Source organism: Bombus flavifrons, chromosome 12 (assembly GCF_040668555.2).
Source record: "Bombus flavifrons isolate JBK064 chromosome 12, iyBomFlav1_principal, whole genome shotgun sequence".
In the NCBI taxonomy this organism is placed as follows: domain Eukaryota; kingdom Metazoa; phylum Arthropoda; class Insecta; order Hymenoptera; family Apidae; genus Bombus; species Bombus flavifrons.
This window is the reverse complement of record NC_138453.1, coordinates 5,398,528-5,418,139: the sequence shown is the minus strand read 5'-3', so window position 1 is coordinate 5,418,139 and position 19,612 is coordinate 5,398,528. Positions and strand designations below refer to the sequence as shown.

Sequence of the window (19,612 nt, the reverse complement as noted above, 5' to 3'; positions counted from 1 at the left end):
TCATTACACATTCCGTATTTACGAGCTACGAGACTCTTAAGGTAGACAGTGATGCGAATTTTTCACGAACGTTACAACGTTCGCGAATGAAAACACGTTACAGCACGCCGCGCCGGTTGCCTTTCTTCGAGACCAACCTTCTCGCTGCCGGCCAGGCCGATCTTTCAAGTTTTATGAACCGACCAGAGCCCGGATAATCGACGAAGTCGTACATCAGCCGGACTAAACTGAAAGGGTATTTGTCCAATCCGCAACTAAACCGACGGCGACCGGTACGTCAGAGCAAATATTTACGAAGCGCTTGACCCAATTACGTGGGACAAAAGAATACCATGAATTTCAAGGGAGGTCCGGCAAATTGCACAACTGAAACATTTACGCGCGTGCAGCGGACCACGGATGGAGCACACGCGGCAACCTCCGTTCGTCTTCGCGGGCACAAAGAGAGAAAACGCACGAGGGCGGAACGAACCTGGCATAATAATTCCGTTGTAACAGTGGTAGAGACCTCTTTGACTGCGACGAAACGATCACGGTGACAGAAAGGTATTAACAGGAAATGGAATTCCGCTTGATCGAATTAACAGGACATGTTAATCGAGACAAATGGATCTATCGGGATAATCAGGCGAGCTAAAAGCCACGCTAATACTCGTCCCGTAAAACCGTGACATTACTTACGACGCGTCCTCCACTCTCGACGTTAATAAAACGCGGCCATTTGCATTTTAATTAGTAGCACGCTTCAATCTTCCGCGTTTTTTTTAATCTATTCTCTTTTCCCCCTTTCCTTTCCACCTATTCTTCTTTTTTCCTCTTCCCACTTTTATTTTATTTCCCTTTTTAACGTCATGTCTTCTCATATATATTACGCGCGATACGTTTTACGAGCTCGATAGAGAAACTGATCCCAGGAAAATTGATAGGAGACGCGAAACAGGGTTGAAAATTGCACCGCGCGGATTCCCGTTAGTTTTCGGGATTAATTTGTCATGTATTATTCATACATAGGGTGATTATTCGTGTCGTCAAATTATTCATAGTAGGTTGTTGCCGTGCGATCGTCATTAGTCGAATTATTACTCGATTAGCGGCCGACGATTAATCAGGCTATGGTAATTATCAAGTTCAGCAGGCCGGTACTGCCATTGGTACTATTTGTTACAGACAGGAAATTAGCTCCCAGAAGAATGTAATTTCGACCGCTGACTCCGAGCGATATACTGATTATACGTTAAAATATATCGTTTGCAAGCGAATCATGTATATACATGTGTTTGACAAAATTTAATTAAACCACACACGTTTCATATAAAACGTAAATATAATTACCCGTTTTGTTGAGGGGGCGAACGTGGGAGAAACAGGTAGAACTTTCTATATGATGACTGTCCCTGTGATTGTCCTGATGATAAACAATCGTCATCCGATCAGTTTGTAATTTATCAACGTGTTACAATTAGCTAGATCTTTTTAATCGTTAATGAATCTCATCTGATTAAAAGTTGCACGCGTCGAATTACCGAAATTGAGGTATCAGATATATGTAGATATGCAAACACGTATACGGATATTGAACTTGAACAGAAAGCACGGGAATCCATTCTAATTAGCGACGCAGGAATTGGAATGCCACTCTGCTCCAGGCGACAGCTGAATTGCGACTGATTTTAAAACAAATTTAACCCGAAAAGGAGTACGCTAGGCGACAAGGACGGTAAATATTTCGTCTCCTTTACGTACCTGGAATAGGCACGAGCGATCCGAAAACGTAAATATTTACACGATACGTTTATATTTCAGAATACGCAGAAAACTCATAATAAAAACAACCCATCCATCTGGATGAAATTTCAGTTTCTAAATATATGTAAAATTCACTTCGTAAACCTATTAATCAACGCGAATTTAACAAAATTTCTGTTCTTCCTTCTACAAACAATGAAGCCTAACGACGAGGCAGGCTCTCCGGTCAGATTTTTAAAATTCGTGCAAAATTTAGATTTACGAGGATGGATTTCTGCTGTACATTGATCGATGTACAAGGTAGTCCCTGAGCGGAGTCAGCACGAGCAATGTTTACGCTGACACGATACTAGACGTGTATTTGCGTCATCGCCAAGGGGAATATACGATATAAGGTATATAGACGTTAGCCAGAGCATCGCTAATTCGCCTCGGCGTAGGTAGAAGGGATAAGAGAGAGAGAGAGAGAGAGAGAGGAAGATGAGAGTCACGGTTTGCAACGTGGTCCTTACGCTAGGCCGATCATCAAAACTGCGGTGTGCATTTCATAGCCTAGTCTGACAATCTTTACTGCTTCGAGATAAGAAAATAAACTCTTTAAATTTTATGTTAAACTCGCTATTATCGCGTTTGATAAAACTTCAGCCTTCACGACATTGTCCCAACCTCCCTGCTCGATCCATGGAAATAAGTATCACCGCTGTGGTTCGTAGCTGAAACTGTCGATCGAATCGATTCGAACCAGTGAAAACTTCCACTTTTGGTTAGCTAGGTTCATAATCCGTTACATTAACAGGTTACGAATTTCCAGCGGTTTGTAAAAGAGAGAAACAAATTGAAATGGAATCGGGGAAATGTTTCTTTCGGCGTTAGCTTACGTGCTTCTCCGACATAGCATGTCGACTTAATATCCCGCAAACTGCACCTGCATATCAACAAGCTTTCACTTAATAAACTTCGTTTAATCCGCGAGTTCTGTCTATGTGCAATTTATGCTGATCCAGCTGCGAGCAAGGTTTCTACGAGTTAGTTCGATTTCCAGACTGATTTGATTAGAACTGGAGCTTCTACTTGGTCAGAAGAACCGTACGCTTTAGCCATAAAATTCTCGTGATTTTTACGGAACTGACGTGACTCGCATATCTTGAAACGTACTATAGAAGAGATTTTAGTATGAGACAAGGGTTGTTTCAAATATGAAGAAATTTTTTGTACAGCGGTCTAATTGGCGAAAAATTATTTCCGGCAGAAATAGAATTACCGGTGGGGTTGATAGCGGCGTGATTATGTGACACGTACAGAAAATCCGTATATTCTTTAAGAACGGTCTGCGCCGGAGTCATAAACTCATAAAGTTTCAAAATTACTGACCAGGAAATTGCTTTCGTGCCGTTGAGGAACTATAAACGAAAAAATGTAATTTCCAAAACGTAAGTAGCCGCGTCCGAGTTGACTTTACGACTCGAGCTGGTTCGCGGTGCAATCGTTTCTGCAAACGTTTCCGCGGAAAAGAAGAGAAATTAGAAATTAGATTTCTGTTTGTGAGGTACCGGCGCGATAATTATCGATCCACGGGGTCGTTTGAAACGCGATTTCGCGCCGTATCGCGAGCAACCGAACCTCGTTCGATTATTCTATGGAAAAATAAAAGGAAACGACGGGCGTTAACGCTTCCCGATAGATTCACAGGGATGAGAATCGACAGTTTAGCAATGCAGGCTGTAAAAGGCGTTCCCGAATCAGAAGCAACATGGTCGGCTTTAATACGAGAAAAATGCAACGATCCGCAGCAGCTCGTCCCTTCTACACGTCTGCCATTTTTGCTTCACGAACGTGTAAAGTTTCCGGCAGCGACGCCATATGCTCCAGATATTATTATTAGTTTAGTTTAGCAACGTGCTTCTTGCCAAAAGGGGGGAGGGGAGAGGAATAGAGGAGGAAAAAAAGCAGCCGCAAAACAGGTGAAAAATATTTTTCCAACTTTCGTCTATTTCTCTCTTAACCAGCCGGCACGCGTTCGTCTCTCCCTTTTCAACGCTATACTCGGCCGATTCACTTTTTGTACTGTTCTGTATGTGCCACGAAAAAATGTATAAATTTTCCTGCACGCTCACGCGTAAGAGAAAGTTTTTTAATATCACCGCGCATCCTGTGTCGTTCGTATTAGCACAAGGAAGTACGTTTACCGCGGTTCGTTTTAAAAAAGTGGTTAGGTTACCGGCGATATTAAAAGGGTTACTCACCACTGACAGGCCCTTTTCGATCAACAAGCAGAGGCCTATGGGCACCGTAGAATCTGCAACAGGCCAAAAAAAAAAGATATATTGAAACAAATAATTCAATGATGCCGACTGACGAGTGAGAGGAAGAACGAACGAATTCCGGACAATCCATTCGCCTGGCGAGTGGCCCCCGTTCGTTCGTTCATTCGTTCGTTCGTTGCCTGCTTTTTCGAAACGACAAACTTTCAAAAGGTCAGCAACCCGGTTTCCAGTCCTCTGCAATTGACTGCAGACAGCAAGTGACGAGGGTCTGTCACACGATGTGACGTTCCAGAGGCAATCGAAAGGATAGCGAAAAGGGAGCAAAATAGAGAAAGAGAAAGGGATGACAGGAGAAACAGTAGCGCACGAGGTGAAGGCTGAGCATCGAGGATAAACGTTACTAGTGATCGAGCGCCTCGTTGGTTGGTTGGCTGCAAGGGATAACACACAGGGCACACACGTATACGATCATACACGAACAACCCTGTGAAAAAAAGGGGGAAAAACCGATATCGAGCTAACAGAGACGAAAGTAACTCACCAATAAATCAGCTAAAACAGCGCAAGCTACGAAACGAAAACCTGATCAAAAGTCGTGTTCCTACAAGGTAACAAAAACGGATCGTATCTTCTTTGGTATAAGAAACAACAGGTATGGTGGTTTTGATAAATATACCTTCGAAAACGTAAATCTTGCAATTACGGTCTTTACGGAATTTGTAGATCTTGAAAATATTCTCGAAATATTTGGAAAATGGGTGTAAAACCTAACAAATTCGTGCGTTAAAGTTTCAAAATCTGGAAATAGCCATCAAAATCTGTTAATTTCAAAATGATAGTTATAGCCTGAATATTTCAAAGCGCCCACTAAACTTCGAATATCTAAAAGCGATTGATATTTATAAAAGTTTAAAGACGACCGTTTGAATTTAAAATGCTAAAAGTAAATATCTACCATTATATAAAAAAAAGAAATTTCATTTTACGCTATAAAGAGTCAGTGTAAACTTAAACCTGAGAAAAATAGGCGGGGATTATGTAGAGTATTATGCGAGATATATTGTTCGCCACGGTTTTGTAGCCAGTAATGAGCCGTGACTACTGATTTTTTAGACGCTTCTCGTTTCAGTTGCCACTCAAAGCGTTACATAATTTCTAACATTTAAATTTCTTTCCTCCGCTATTTTTTGCTTTTATTCAGCCTGCTTTTATACGCTTCGTTCCATCCTTCATCATGCAATCTTACTTTTATTATGTTATAAGCTTTTTATAGCAAAATAAAAGAGTGAAAGGATATGGTTATCGAAATAAGTAGAACTCTGTTTAATATTAGCAACGTATCATAATCAACTCTTTTATGGATAAAAACCAATCGGAAATCAAATAAAGGAAATATTGGAAAGTTGGAAAACTTTCAAAAAATACGAACCCACAAATGAGTTGCAATAGAAACGTTCATAAAATACGAAGTTCATTCCCCGTTCTTTTCTTTTATCATTCTTTAAGCAATTTCTAGGATTTGCCGAGTCAAAACACTTTGGTAGATTATGCAGGATTCAACGCAAACCAGCATCATAGCACAGGTACGTTCGTACGATTTCATTTCGAGTGGTTCGTCCTCATTCTTCGAAGTATCGTCCGTCCCAGCGGATAAAATATGACGAAACTTAAATAAGTTTAAGAGATGCAACCGTACGATAGGCACACCCGCAAAATTGAGAGCCGCAAGGTCCTTGCGGAAGCAGGTCACGGATCTCAAACACTCCGACATTTGCAAATGAAAATGTTCTTTGCGTTAGGAATATCGACGTGAATTAAACCGCGACGTTTTAATTATGATAAAAAGGTATTGTGACTTTTTGTCGTACTTTACCGACGCGATTATCCATCTTAATACTTAACCAACGACGTTAAGTCCAATAATTATATACTATACGATATTACTACAGGATAAAGGCGTAAAAAAAAGAAAAAGGGAAAAGCTTCGATTACACGAACGTCGAATCAATTTTATTTCAGCTGCTTTCGATAGAAGAGTACAGCGTATGGCACGTACGGCACTTGGGGACATAAAACGGATAATTAAAAAGGAATTAACGACAATTACAGGCTATCGCTGGCAAAATGAAAACAGTTGCTGTCCGATGAATTCTTTGCTATTTTACAAACAAGTCGATATCAACGTACTATCTCATCTGCGATCGTATTCACACCAGGGCCGGATAACAAACGTCAAAGAAGCGACGTTCGAAAATTGAAAAAGCGTATCACGAACGAGGGTGAATGATGGATAATATCTCTTGCTAAACTTTCGCCAATTTCCGATTAGTCACCAACGCGTAGATCGAAATCAATCCTCCAGCTCTTCCTCTCTATTTTATTTCATTATTAACGGGGCCGGCTAGAACACATATCGATGAGCCTGTCCGGCAAATACTTCGTTAAATATTTTTTTGAACAAACAATCGCTCGATCTCGTTGTAGGCCGGCTTTTGTTTGATTAAAATATTTGCGCGTGTGGTTACCTTGATCGCACAGCGTTAATTTTTCAAATCAACTGTACGATTTCGAATTGATTCCAACGGCTGAAAGGAATGCATTGTGAAATCCGATTTACAGAAAATCGAACAGCCAAGCTGGAAAATATAGTCGTCTGGCCGTACGCGTAATGCCTAATTCTTTTCACCGACAATATTTAATTTAGTTGGTTACATTTCGAACGCACTGTGTCACCGAGATACCAACCACCGCCAACTCGATACCATCGCGCGTTGAACATTTTCGTTGACAGACGCGATATCCTCGCGTTTTTCGGTTGAAAAAAGAAATTCAAGTCCAGCCTGGCTCGAACCTCACAAAAGCGGCAAATAAAAAAAGAAGAGAGTAGGAAAAGTGGCAAAGGGAGAGGCGACGATTGTTTTTTCATGACCGACACGTGTTCCCCGTCGACTAATTACGAGTTCTTTGAATTCGTACGCGTTTTACGAGTTTCCAGCATTTTTCTGGCCCGTACCACAGCTATTCGTGCACGCGTATTCACTGTGTGCTGAATTACGCGCACGTGCGGCCGCCTGTACCAAGGAAGACAAATAGACTTGATCGACGAATCAAATGCGTTGCATTAAGCAAGGGAAACGTGAAAAAGTCGGTTAATTATAGAAAAGACAATTAATAGAATAAATAGCGTTCGCGTGTTTCACTATATTTTATCGGACAACATGCAAAGCACACGAATACACAGTAGAGGAAATAAATTTCTTCTGAAGTGGCGTTCAATAAATTCACTGAAATTATTACGAGTGCGCCTCGACTGGAAAAAATTTGTCATTATTTCCGAAAGAGGTACGCGAAGCTTTTGTGGTTTGTATAAAATGTAATTTTCAAAAAATCAAATCACACAAGATATTCTGTTTCAATTTTCCTTTTACACGCTCGGATTTTTCTATGTTCGTTCATCCGATATTCCGTTATTCAATCGCAATAATAATTTTAATCGAACTAAACTATTAACAAAGGAATTCAATGTTTCGAGTTTATTATTCGAAATGAGAAAAGGCACGTCCTTTATCGCATTACCATTTAAGAAGACGTTTTGCGAAAGCAGTTTTACGGGAACACGTATGAAAATTTTACCGATTTCAGCAAAGTGGGTGTATCGATAATTCAAGAACCGTATCGGTTCAGCGTGACACTAACATATCGCCACTTCAATCCTCCCCCGTTATTTAATGAGAACAAACGATTCCTCATATTTGAAGGTACAACCGAATCCCTTGTTCCTTCAGCTGGGACCCTCTTTACTCTCGATTCTTTTCCCTATGGAAACGACGCCGCGGGAAAGGGAGAAAGAACAAATTCAAGTGACGTTGAGTACGGCTTACTAATAGATATTAATGGAACCCCTTTTGCCGTGGAAATACGACCGTTTTTCCATGCGAACGAACAGCCGGGCATCTTCGTTGCTTCGTATCGAGTGTGAATAAAAGAAGAAACGGGAACTAAAAATACGGGTAAAGATACTAAAGAATATAAAAGGAACGTGTTCATATCGACGCTGGAGAAAAATATCCGGAAAAATTAGACGACAGGAATAACCATCGGAACGTGTTATAAAAGAACAATAGAGTATACGCAAAGTATTATACACAATAGAAGCATGCGACTTGAGTTTCACGATCTCAATGCATTTACATAACATCTAGTTATCGAATTTACGTCGCGTTTCGCATAATTGAATCGTCGCACGTATACGTCCATTTCTTTGATCTCGTCGATGAATTTATTGTATCACGATGGAAAGAAACTTGAAGGGAGACAGTTTGTTTGCACGACAAACGCATCGAATATGTCGATGATACACAGCTACGGCTACGAAGCCGATTAAATGTTGCGAGACTAACAGGAAATTGGTTACATATATCCCGATACCATGTTTACGGCTACAATTTAAACGAGAACGTCCTGGTTCCTCGCGACAGTTTTGTTTTCACGGCATAACGATCATGATAAAATCAAATTTTATGTCCTGCTAAAAATCTGCTAGCATAACAGGCCGACATGTTATTTTAATGAATAATTGTGTTCGACGATAAATACGCAGGACGACAATGAATAGCTGCGTGTATCATTTTATCCAAGGCTGATTAAACAAAATTACACTATACGCGGAACAATAATCCACTACAGATCGATTATTAGTGCTTACAAATAGAATATCATATTACTAGTTTGCATAAATTGTTCATAATCGTCGATTAGCGAATATCATTCGGAGAAGGAACTAAATAAAAAGTACGGTGATCCTAAATCCTGCGCGTATTAACGTGTCCGCAATTGTGGTAAACGCCAGACGCAAACTTTCGAGTTTCTCTGGCGCCGAAATTCTTCCGCGAATTTCCTAATGAGCCACGGCAGGCTGCTCCCTAACGAGTCAGCCGTCGTATTAACGGAATCAAATTTTTCAGGGAATTCATCGGGAAGGTAGCGAGTACGAGTGAAAAAATTTTTTCTTTCTCTTGTTCCTTTTTTTTCTAGCAAGAGGAAAAGACAGAGACGAGATGAGCAGTGGTATCTGGGGCCTCGAGGGTAATCGACCTCCACTCTTGAGCACCTCTCGGATCTCAGCCGCTAATTAAGACTTTTACTTTTTCCTTGGTAAGTCTCTTCTATCTTCTCGAGTGTCCGGAGGGTGGTAGAAGGAGGACACGACGACAACCGGTGTTGGTTGCGGACGTGGGTTCGTGAAAAACCGTGGAGCGAGATGGCGCGAGTGCACAGCTGTCGGGAACGGGACTAAGAGGATGGCCGACGAGATAAGATCAAATCCGAGCAGGCAAATTTTAATTATATCCCGACATCGAGTTGGCAACATTCCGTCGTTTTTAATAAAACTTTCGTAAAAAAAAAAGAAACAGACTGGAGAATGGCGGAGGATGAGAGGAAAGCCGAAGGGTTTTTCATTCGTTGATCTCCTTTGCCGTGCAATTCGCCAACTGCATTTTATAATTTATGTGAAAACGATTTGCACCGTGATTAAATGTTGAAAACGGAATGAAATAGACGTGAATAGAGAAGTTGGCAAAAAACGTTACGAGAGAAGCTGTTTGTAGCTATTTAATTTAATTAGTATTCCGGCGCAAGAAAATTTGAATCGGCCCGTCGAAATTTCCAAAATATCGTTAATAATATCTGGCGTATTTAATCACCGGTTCGAAGGGAATGAATCACGTGGAGGCGCAACGGGGTCTCTATCAATTCGAACGCAATTTATCATTCCGCGGTTCGTGATAAATTACAAAAGGGCTGCAGATTTTGAAATGGGGGAATTACGTTGCTACCCTCGGCGAGGTCCCATCGTGTCGAATAATGGTAACTAGAGATCCGAGTAACCTGCTCTTCGCGTGGATCGTCAAGGGTACCTACGGTTTCGATATCGGAGTCGAGATTCTAAATTGCGCGCATAAATCTCCGATGGTGAACGATTCGCAAAAGCGAGGTCGGGAAAGCAGAGGGTTAAAGTCGCATGAGCCCGCGAAAGCCTTCGTTCGAATAGTGCGAGCTCGATTCAGGATCAAGGATATATGAAGAGAAATAGCATGGAAAAACAGGCCTGACTAAAGAGAACGAAATACTTTGAAGGTTGAAGACGAGAGAGAGAGAGAGAGAGAGAGCAAAAGAAAGACAAAGGGTGCGCTCGAGATATAAATACTCGCTTGGACTCGAGAGATGAGGAGTGAAAGCAATGATTTTCAGTCGGTAATTTCTTTTTCTCTTTTTTTCATTCTCACGTCTTCTTCCCCTTTTCCTTCTTTTGGTCCGCGTTTCCCCTTCTCTCTATTTCTTTCTTTTTCTCCATTGCGAGCAGCGGCGTCATCATCAACCAGAAGAGCTTCACAAGTACCCTAAACCACGGGGTGCCGAGTGCTAATTACGAATAATTATGAGTACTAATTAAGGCTTCCCTTTGCAGCGGCGCACGAATTACGAGCAAAGCCGTACGTATAATATACCCGTGCTTTAACGGCGCTATTAAACGCATGCTAACACCATAGAAATGATCAGCTTTGAAGACACGCAATGTACCCGCAAACACGAAACTTTCGATGGGTTCTCACGTGCACCGGGGACAAACTCTGTCCCTCTCGTTTACGTGGAATTATGTAAATCGAGCGAGATTTAATCATTGCTTTACACGCTGTTACTTCCATGTTTTTCAATTTTCTCTGCTACTTTTGCAATAAGCGCTGGATTAACATGTAAAAATGGTTTAATGAACGATGAGATATTGACGAAAATTTCGACAGGATGAAACAAATTGTCATTATCGAAAATATATCCGTAACAAAATTGTCCGCGATGCGCTTTACCAATGCATAAAAGGCTATCGAACATTGAAAAGATTTTAGCCTACTCTCTTTATCAATGAAAATTCTGTCTTTCGGATGACCGAACGTTTATAGATCGTGTTTTAAGCAAAACAGAAAAGTGTACTAACTTTTAACTAACTAACTAACTAACGGACTATTAACTAACGGATCGTGAAAAATATCGTCAAAGAATTTATCAGTCAAAACTCCATTGAGTTTCCATGAATCCTCCGAGTCTCTTTCTTTTAAATCGAACGTATTACCCCTTAATAAAAACATAAAGGGTCTAACGAAACACCCTTTGCTTCGAGTTCGTGGTAAAAGATGAAACATTCTTTGGGTAATTCCCTTCACGAAACCCGTTGAATTGCAAATATGTTTCTTGCGTGGGTAATTGGAATTCGATTTCCATGCCCGGATGAATAGCCAGCCGACTGCACAACGCAAAGTCGACAAATGTATCTGATAAGCACGGCATTTAACCGACTGCGTCGGCAACGATACGACATTAAGCCGAATACGCGGATGGTGGATGCGCGAAAGGCTTTTTGCAGACGCAATCTCGCATATAATTCGATTATTATAGCCTGGTCCGTGTATAGGCAGTGGATTAAGTAATTCATACGTTGATTCGTGCGCGTCTCTATCGTTTCCAAAGGCTGTGTCTCTAACGCGACTAGACTACGGTTCCCACAAATTTCCTTGGTGCTACGTGAAAATCAGTTTCCACGATTTTGCCACCGCTACGAGCGCACAGGAACGATGTACACACGACGCACAGTCGAACCGACGACGCTCTATGGTCGCCGCGGAGAAATAAAATCAGCCGCAGAATGAATTAGGGTCGCCGCTATTGGCGTTGCGGTTTTTTTTGTTCTCTCCCTTTTCCAATGAAATTTTATTACACCTTTTCGTTCGAATTACCTCCGACCAAAGTCGAGAAATTTTTCATATCCACGTCAATTACCAGTGTTGGAGAAAGTTTAACATTCCTCGTAGCCCAAGAATAGCTAGTGATACCTGCCAGCTGTTTCTCTCCTTTATTTCTTTTCTTCTCTCTTCTCCATCCTCGTTCCTTCTGCGCAACTACATCAATGGGAAAAGTTACCGGAGCCGTAATTCGATTTGAAAGCGATTCCTTCAACCGAATCGGTACATCGCGCAAAATGGAGCCGAACTTTGCCGGACCGTCGATTGTTTCATAGGCCGGCCATCGTTGAAACGACGGTTATGACCGTTAACGAGGCCATGGAAAAAAGCGCCGAATTATTTCTTTCAATGGCCGCTTTGCAGCTACCACTTTCCACTGGCTAATAACGTTCTCGCGGTTTTCAACTTCGGGATATTTTTTCCATCGCTGTTCCTCTATCCTCTGCCGAAAATAAATTTCAATGACTGGTATTCCAGGATGCGAGTGCATCGATCCTATTAATTCCTCTCTGTTGCAGCAGAAATCTGCTTCAAGTGGCTGATATCGGTGATAATTACTTGGATTTTTCGCGCACGAGTTGCTCACGATAACGCCACTCGATTTGTGTCGCTCCTATACAGGCGAGCTATGCACCAATGGATCCAAATACTGGAAGAATTATTGATTTCATATATCAATTTGTCCTTGTTCCGGTTACCGTCACTTGCAGCTTAATTTAAATCGCGCTCGGTCTTCCGAGTTTCCCTGATTTCTGTTCTTCCATTCCTTCATAATGTTTCATCCATTAGCGTGGACGGCGGAACGATCGAATGTATGCAAGAATCTTGAAACGTTTAAGGAATTGATTGGAGTTTACTCAAGACAGATTGATTTAAGGTTGTCGGTAAAAGAAGTACGAGTTTCCTTTCGCCAAGTCGAATCTGAAATCTTACTTCGAAAGATCGGGTTTCTTTAAATAAGAAGGAAAAGGTAGAGGTTTGTAAGATTTAATATTTCCACGGGCAACGGTTACTTTGATTTCAAGCAGTTTACTCTTGACTATTTTTTAAGGATATTTTTCTAGCAAAGTTAAGGGGATTTAGTTACGTCCTGCGCAACGTTACAAAGACTGCAAAGCGAGATCACAGCAAGTCTAACGCTATCTGTTTATTGCACCCTTTCGCATTTGCTCTTCACTCGTTATGTCACTTGAGAACCGTGCGCATTGAGTTACAGTTAACTTTAAGTTTCTCGAAACTTGGCGACCCAAAACTTCTGCGAAACCATCAAACGGACGCTTGCTATAGGTGGTCCAGGAGGAGCATTTCCCTCGAAAGAAACGCAAGGGCTGAAAGTGCGTCTATTCTCTTCCCCTCTGATCCACTTTTTCTTCCACCTCCAATTCCGGTGACTCGAAGTTGTGCAGTTTCTTCAACCGGAATATGTGGATTCGAGAGAAAGGAACGTACAAATGCGGACGTTTTTATCGCGTACGAGTTTTTTTCATGCAATTCAATTATACTCTTAATGCAAGGTCTGTGTTTCGTTTCTCTGTCGACGCCAGGATGCTTTCGAATTTCCGAAAAAGAAAAACAACGCGGGCGTGTTGTACAATGTACGATTGTTTGACGACCGGATTCTCCGGCGCGAAGAAAAGCAGATTTCGAGTATTCCCGGTGAAACTTGAACAATAATGTCATAACGCATCCCTTAACCCGATGACCCTCACGACATCAATTCCCGTGGCCGAGTGCTGTGGCGAAATTGCATCGCGCCGTCGCCACCGCGGGCGCGCGCCCCTGTAAAGTATGCAATTAACGCTTGGCGTGCGCGTATGAAAAATACATTTCCCCGTGGCCTATCAGATGGCAGTCATTCTGTCGGATCAACGAAACAATTCCGTTAAAAATGATATCAGAATGCGAGTGGCGACCAAGCGCCAACGGCACGTTAAGCAATGAAAATTCACCGGGTCTCGTAAAGCTGTCAACCTCTTTGGTCCTCTATTATTCAAACTTCGAAAAGATTAATTAAAACTGGCGAAAAAACAGCTAGCAACCTGACAGGAGAAGTGTGTCGGACGGCTAATCAACGTAGAAACCGAGAATAAATCACGGAGGTCAGCCGTTTAAACGGTATAATTCGCGCTTCATGACGTCCATGGAATAATTAATCCCCTAATCGCGAAAGAGCGAGCCGCGAACTCAGGGAGGTCCTGCCAGGGCGCCGTTTAAAAAGCAATCTCGGCAGCCAGGCCGTACAGAAGCCGTGAAAATTATTATGCGAGACCCACGGCCACCGGATAGAGGAGGCAACACGCCGGAGGGCTGTATTCGCTTCAACGAACGAGCCAGACTATAAAAAGAGGAAGAAGGAAAAAGAAGGGAAAGGATGTTAAGGCTCTGCAGTAAGGAAAGAAGGGCTGCTACGACGAAAATTCTAAAATATGAGAGCTATTAACCGTAGTTCCCTATGAGCATTACCTTCCCTCATGTGTAAATAATGCAAGCTACCTCCCCCGGATCTCCGCTTCTTCCCTCTTCCCCTTCCTCTTCCCCCGTTGTTACCTTGCAGCCTCTCTAACCCCGTACCTGTGACCCTGTACGTGTAATCTGCAGGCTTGCACGCGGCCGTACAACCCGCCGGCGCAGCTGCGGAACGAGAGTTTAAACGCATATTCACGAGGTGTTTCCGAAGCATCCAGGCCCCCTTCTCCAAAATCAGACGCCGGAGGTTCTTTGTAAAAGCGTTACACAGAGGGAAAGTTTCCCAGGGAGAAATTAATTTCGCTATCTAATCGCGAGGATAATTAGCCTTGAGAGTTGCGCAGTATCGACAAATTGATGCAACTCAAGAGGCCGGTTTTAGTAGGTCACTTCGTTGCGTTGGCTACTTGTTGTGTTAGCCCTGATATTCTAGGCGTAGCTAACTCTGTAACTGGCCGAATATTTGAAACATTGTACCCGTTAATCGAGTGAGTCGACACGCCGTGCAAATTCCACGTGACCGACTGTTGTGCAACGCGAGAATTAATGACAACGTACAGGTTGTTAATAAATTACCAAGCTGAACCCACGAGCAACATCCGACAGGGGTGAAAATGTTTAAGAACAAATCACTCGGAGCATTTTGTAAATATCAGATCGTCATTTAAAACAATTACTTTCGAACGCTACGTCAGAAGAGAAATTTGTCGGTATCTTACAAAAAATGTTCCTCGCGTGTTCTTAACGTCGTACGTCGTGAAAATTCGCCTCTTCGCGCGTAGATTCAGCCGGGTTAGCCGGACACTCCGCAGCCCAACCAAAGGTAGAAACCAAACATTCACGAGTCCATGTACTCGCACTGGGAGCGAATGTCGTGGTTCCAGTTGAAAACGTGGATAACCGACTGCATCGCACGGTAGTAAAAGGACAATGCGCAGGCAGCGGTTGGCAATTCCAAAAGCGGGCTTGGTAGAGCATCGAAATTTACGCGTACCGCCACTTTGCCGCGCTAAATTTCGTGCCTTTTAAGTCAAGCTTTAAACGACGATATAAAGGGTCGTCCTTTCAGTGATAAATTTGAATTCAGCCAGGATCACTGCCTCGGATGGCCAGTTTGTCTACGAACCAGACCCTCGTGGCCACCTTGGCTTTCGGCTGACGCGTTACGATAAACGCGGGACGCGTTGAAACATGCTTTTGAAAATTATAGTCAAGCAGGTCTTTGAAATTTGCTAGGCAATTGTGCGAGTTCATAGCAGACATATTATCGTACGAAACCGATTGTTTACCGGTTGTTACATCGATTCAGTTTGGTTTGAACTTTGTTTGAAGTTTAGTTTGAACTTTTGATTCTAGTTTAAGTTTGGTCTTGGTACGAGTTTGATTTTGGAACAACAGAATGTAGAACCGTAATCTCAGTTGAAATTGTCCAGAATCCTTTTTACTTACAATAAATATGGTATCGTTTCAATTCTTTGTAAACGTTTCGGTCAAAATTCTTATACAACAGTTATTTTTGTTATCTTCTCAACCCGCATGTCCAACGTAGATCCGCACGGACGAGTCACACGCTAATTACTTTTACATTTAAATTAGCAGTTTTTGCTCGCGTTCCCGACACATATTATCTTTTTACACCGCCTCACTTTTACGTAATACGTTTCTATTTTCGCGCTTTCGAGAAAAGTCGAGTAAAATATGACGGCAGAAATACGAGGAATTTCCCTGAGCGCGTACATTGCAATTTTTGCGTGTCTGATAATTGCATATAATATGTAGTCTAATATTTCCTGTTTGATCTTTATCTATAAAGGTACAAGCATCTCGCGTGCTTCGTAATTTTCTGTTTCAAGAATTTCACCGTTAGAGATCATCGATCGACTTACAAATGATGAGTAGAATCGACGGATGCTCTTCGCCACCTTCGTATTTACCGCTGAAGAACAGGAACCATTCCCACGGATCCACTCTGAGCCCATACCTACGGTAAGACAAAAGAAAACAGTATGTAAACACTTCGGGAAGAAGAAAAATGAAGGAACGCACTGTTCGTTATTATCATCCCCCTGTCACCCTTGTAGTTTTATCTACGAAGTCACGTGACGCGAGTGTCTACATCGCGATACGGGTCGAGGGGCAAAGGCGTCGTTATTAACGTCCGTTTTCGGTGCGATGCTCCTCACGGGTCCTTGAAGAAAGAAGATTCGAGACACGAAAAAGGGAAGAGCGAGGAGTAAGCGAAATAAAAAGTCACAGGCCCCTTGATCCCTTTGTTCTTCGGGCAAATAATAAACGACGCCCTGCGCTCGCTTCTAAAATTTAAAAGAGGGCGATGGACACGGAGGGAGCAGAAATGGAAAACGATCCTCTTCCTCTCTATTCCAACCCTATTCCATCCCTTGTCGTGTAGCAATCTCGCGGATAAATAAATCGATGTCAGCGAGATTCGATTATGGAAAAACTAGCTGATTCCTCTTTCGATGCGTGTAAATCCTGTAAATCGTCGTTCCACTGTCTATTAAACATACTTTCATCCGAAAGAGAAACGACTCGCCAGTTCACAGTACATCGAGCTCCGCCCCGTGACCAATTTTTATAGCTCTATATCGACGAGATTTATCGTGCGCCATCGTATCAATCCGAGCCATCAGAAACGTTTGTTGCACACGACCGCCGGCGATCATGGAAGACAAACGAACTACATTCGTGGTCGGCTAGCGAAGGAGAAAAAAAAAATTGAGCCGAAAGGTTAACCGACACTAATGGCTTCAGGTCGAACGCGTCGGCTAACGATGATGAACGAGGCTTATAGGTGAAGTAATTAAAGTATTTGAAGTGGGCGCGGTTCGACATGGGGCCACGATATTTATTGGGACGCGATCGCTGGCCTATTTCGTTCTTTTTTTCTCCATGTACGTCCACAACCACTCCTTTTCCACACCCCTCCGTCATGCCGCTTTTTGTCAGCACAAACGCAATCAGTCACGTTGACGCAGGCAACTATAATTGAAGAGCGAGCTGGAAAAATCAAACGTTTATAATTGATAGCTACTGTGTGTACTCCATGTACGGTGGCGAGCCGAAAGTGATTCGAAAGGGAACGTCAATCCTCTTATATTACCATCCGGTAAATCACTGGTCGGATAGAATGCCGCGTGTATCTTTGTGCAGTTTCACCGATTGAATTGTTAAACACTTTGCTGGACCGCGAAAAAAATCGATACACGTCACCGTCTATCTAGGATTGACCGTGGTAATACGAGTTAATTCCTATCGGCGATGTGAATGAAACATACAAAGCCGTGAAGGCAACGAGACATCGAAAAGCGCTTTACCGATGCTGCGAGAGAAAGGATGACGCGACATGGAAACGAGGTATTTTGTTTTTCGAAACCAATGGACAACATGTAATATAAATATCTTGATTTCAATCGTAATATTTTCCCGCCGCTTTTTTGACGAGATATGGAGTCGTATGAAAATTGTATGAATTATTCAAACGTTAATCTCCGATGCTTTATTGGAGACTGGTTTGCGGAAATTGTAAAATAAACTTGCCGCAAGTTATAACGAAAGTATCCGCTTTCATGCTATGGAAGATAGTTACGATAAAACACGAAGGTTGTCATTAGGGATACATTCACGTGCTAGGAAAAGGGCACGGTTAAAAGAGCGTTACGATAACTCTCATTTTCATCAGTCTTCATTCACCACGGTTTCTAAATTACCTATCAATTTCTTCAAGCACATTCTTTACTTGGGGAGTGGGACTAGCTTCTAATACGTGTGTTTGTTGTTACAGGAAAATGTAATTTGCGTTGCGTTGCGCCTCAATTATTTATCATATCAATATCATCAATATACGCAATAGACACTGAAAAGAAACATAGTCAGACAAAAATAAGCTCACTCTATATATAAATATGCCATTTTTATTGGGCAAGTCATGCTCGATAAAAAACAATCGATAACTCTGGCAATCAAAACTAATACAAATTTATGAGAAAATCGTTGAACGATAGCTCTATCTCCTATCTGATAAAGGCTAGCCATCTCCGCTCGCGTTCATCCCTCGTCGTTACAACACAAACGTAAAACTGACAGTACGTACAAAAATTCCAATCGACTGTCTCGGCTTTAGAGGCGTGGAAGAGTACGTTTCCGGCTTAAAAGTTTATTGGATTTATCAAAAATACGATGATCGGTGGTTGTTTACTCCAGATAAGCCTGATAAAGTAACCGAAACAACATGAACTCGAGGAGATATCCGAACCATCGAAATTCATCGATCTAAGGCGTGAGTAGGAACGATATTAAATTTCTTTTGCCGAACGAGAATAGCCGTTCTGATCTGGGCGAACCCGTTAAATCCGCGCCCGTTCTTTGCTCGTCGAAGTTCGTTAATACAGCGTCACGATAAAATCCCCAATTCCACGTCGATCCAGAAGAAGAACGGAGATGGATAAAGAAGGTGATCGAGAAAAGAGTCCTACACTCGTGTCGAGCTACACAGAGGTAGGTAGGAGGAAAGGTAGAAGAGAAAGAGGTTGATGGCTGGAGAAGTTTAGATTGAAAGAGTTACGACGTCAATATGAAACGTTTTGGTGTAAAAACGCGACCGCGAATGGTTCGCGTTAAATATTAATAAATGCGGTCAGGGATGAGGATGTGGTTTATCTTACACCGGCAGCCGGTGAGCACGTTTACGTTGTTACCTTTTATCGTTGGTCTAAAGAGAGTGGCCGCCTGCCACGACACGGCTCGGTGATTTGATAGTTTACGCGATCGAGCTATAAATGAGCAGAGGCGCATTGACACACATTAACCAACACGTTAGCGTCCCTATATAAACCGGGGCAAGCAATATTTTTCTCTCCTATCGAAACAGTCGAGACTCCGGTGTGCGTTCCGGTGTAATGGAACGACATGTAAAAAAAGCCTTGGCTGTCTCTCTAGAGAGGCCACTAGCTAGAAAGATCAGTGACCTGTATGGTCGGCCGTGCCATCATTGATACGATTTAAAACCTCGTTTAGGGGTGTAATCCGGTGACCTGGATTTTGTCCGGCAGCGCATGATCATCTAATGGAATTTCAAGTTCATAGTGTAATTGGCGCGATCCGATTACGAGTACAAAGGTTTACCGTGCAATCTGTCAGATTAAATCACTTTCCGTGGGTCGTTAATCGGATTAAAGTGCTGGCGAAATGTGCATGCAACTCGGCGTAAACATCCAACAGTAGTATCCTCAATTAGACTCAAAAGCACGCCGACGACTAGCGATCGACTTGTCAACGATATTGCGTTCACAATTATTTGAAACGCGCATAGAAATTGATATA

The 19,612-nt window shown here is 42.4% G+C and overlaps 1 protein-coding gene across 1 annotated transcript in view; it reads right to left on the bottom strand.

The window, feature by feature from the left end:
• The window catches only part of mdy (diacylglycerol O-acyltransferase), an 86,954-nt gene that overhangs the window by 51,853 nt on the left and 15,489 nt on the right, over positions 1–19,612 (bottom strand). Inside the window, exons 3-4 of the mRNA XM_069124457.1 lie at positions 16,159–16,253; positions 3,990–4,042 (exon numbers count right to left, since the gene is read on the bottom strand). Coding sequence (XP_068980558.1) covers positions 3,990–4,042; positions 16,159–16,253 — 148 coding nt within the window. The remainder of the gene's footprint in view (positions 1–3,989; positions 4,043–16,158; positions 16,254–19,612) is intronic.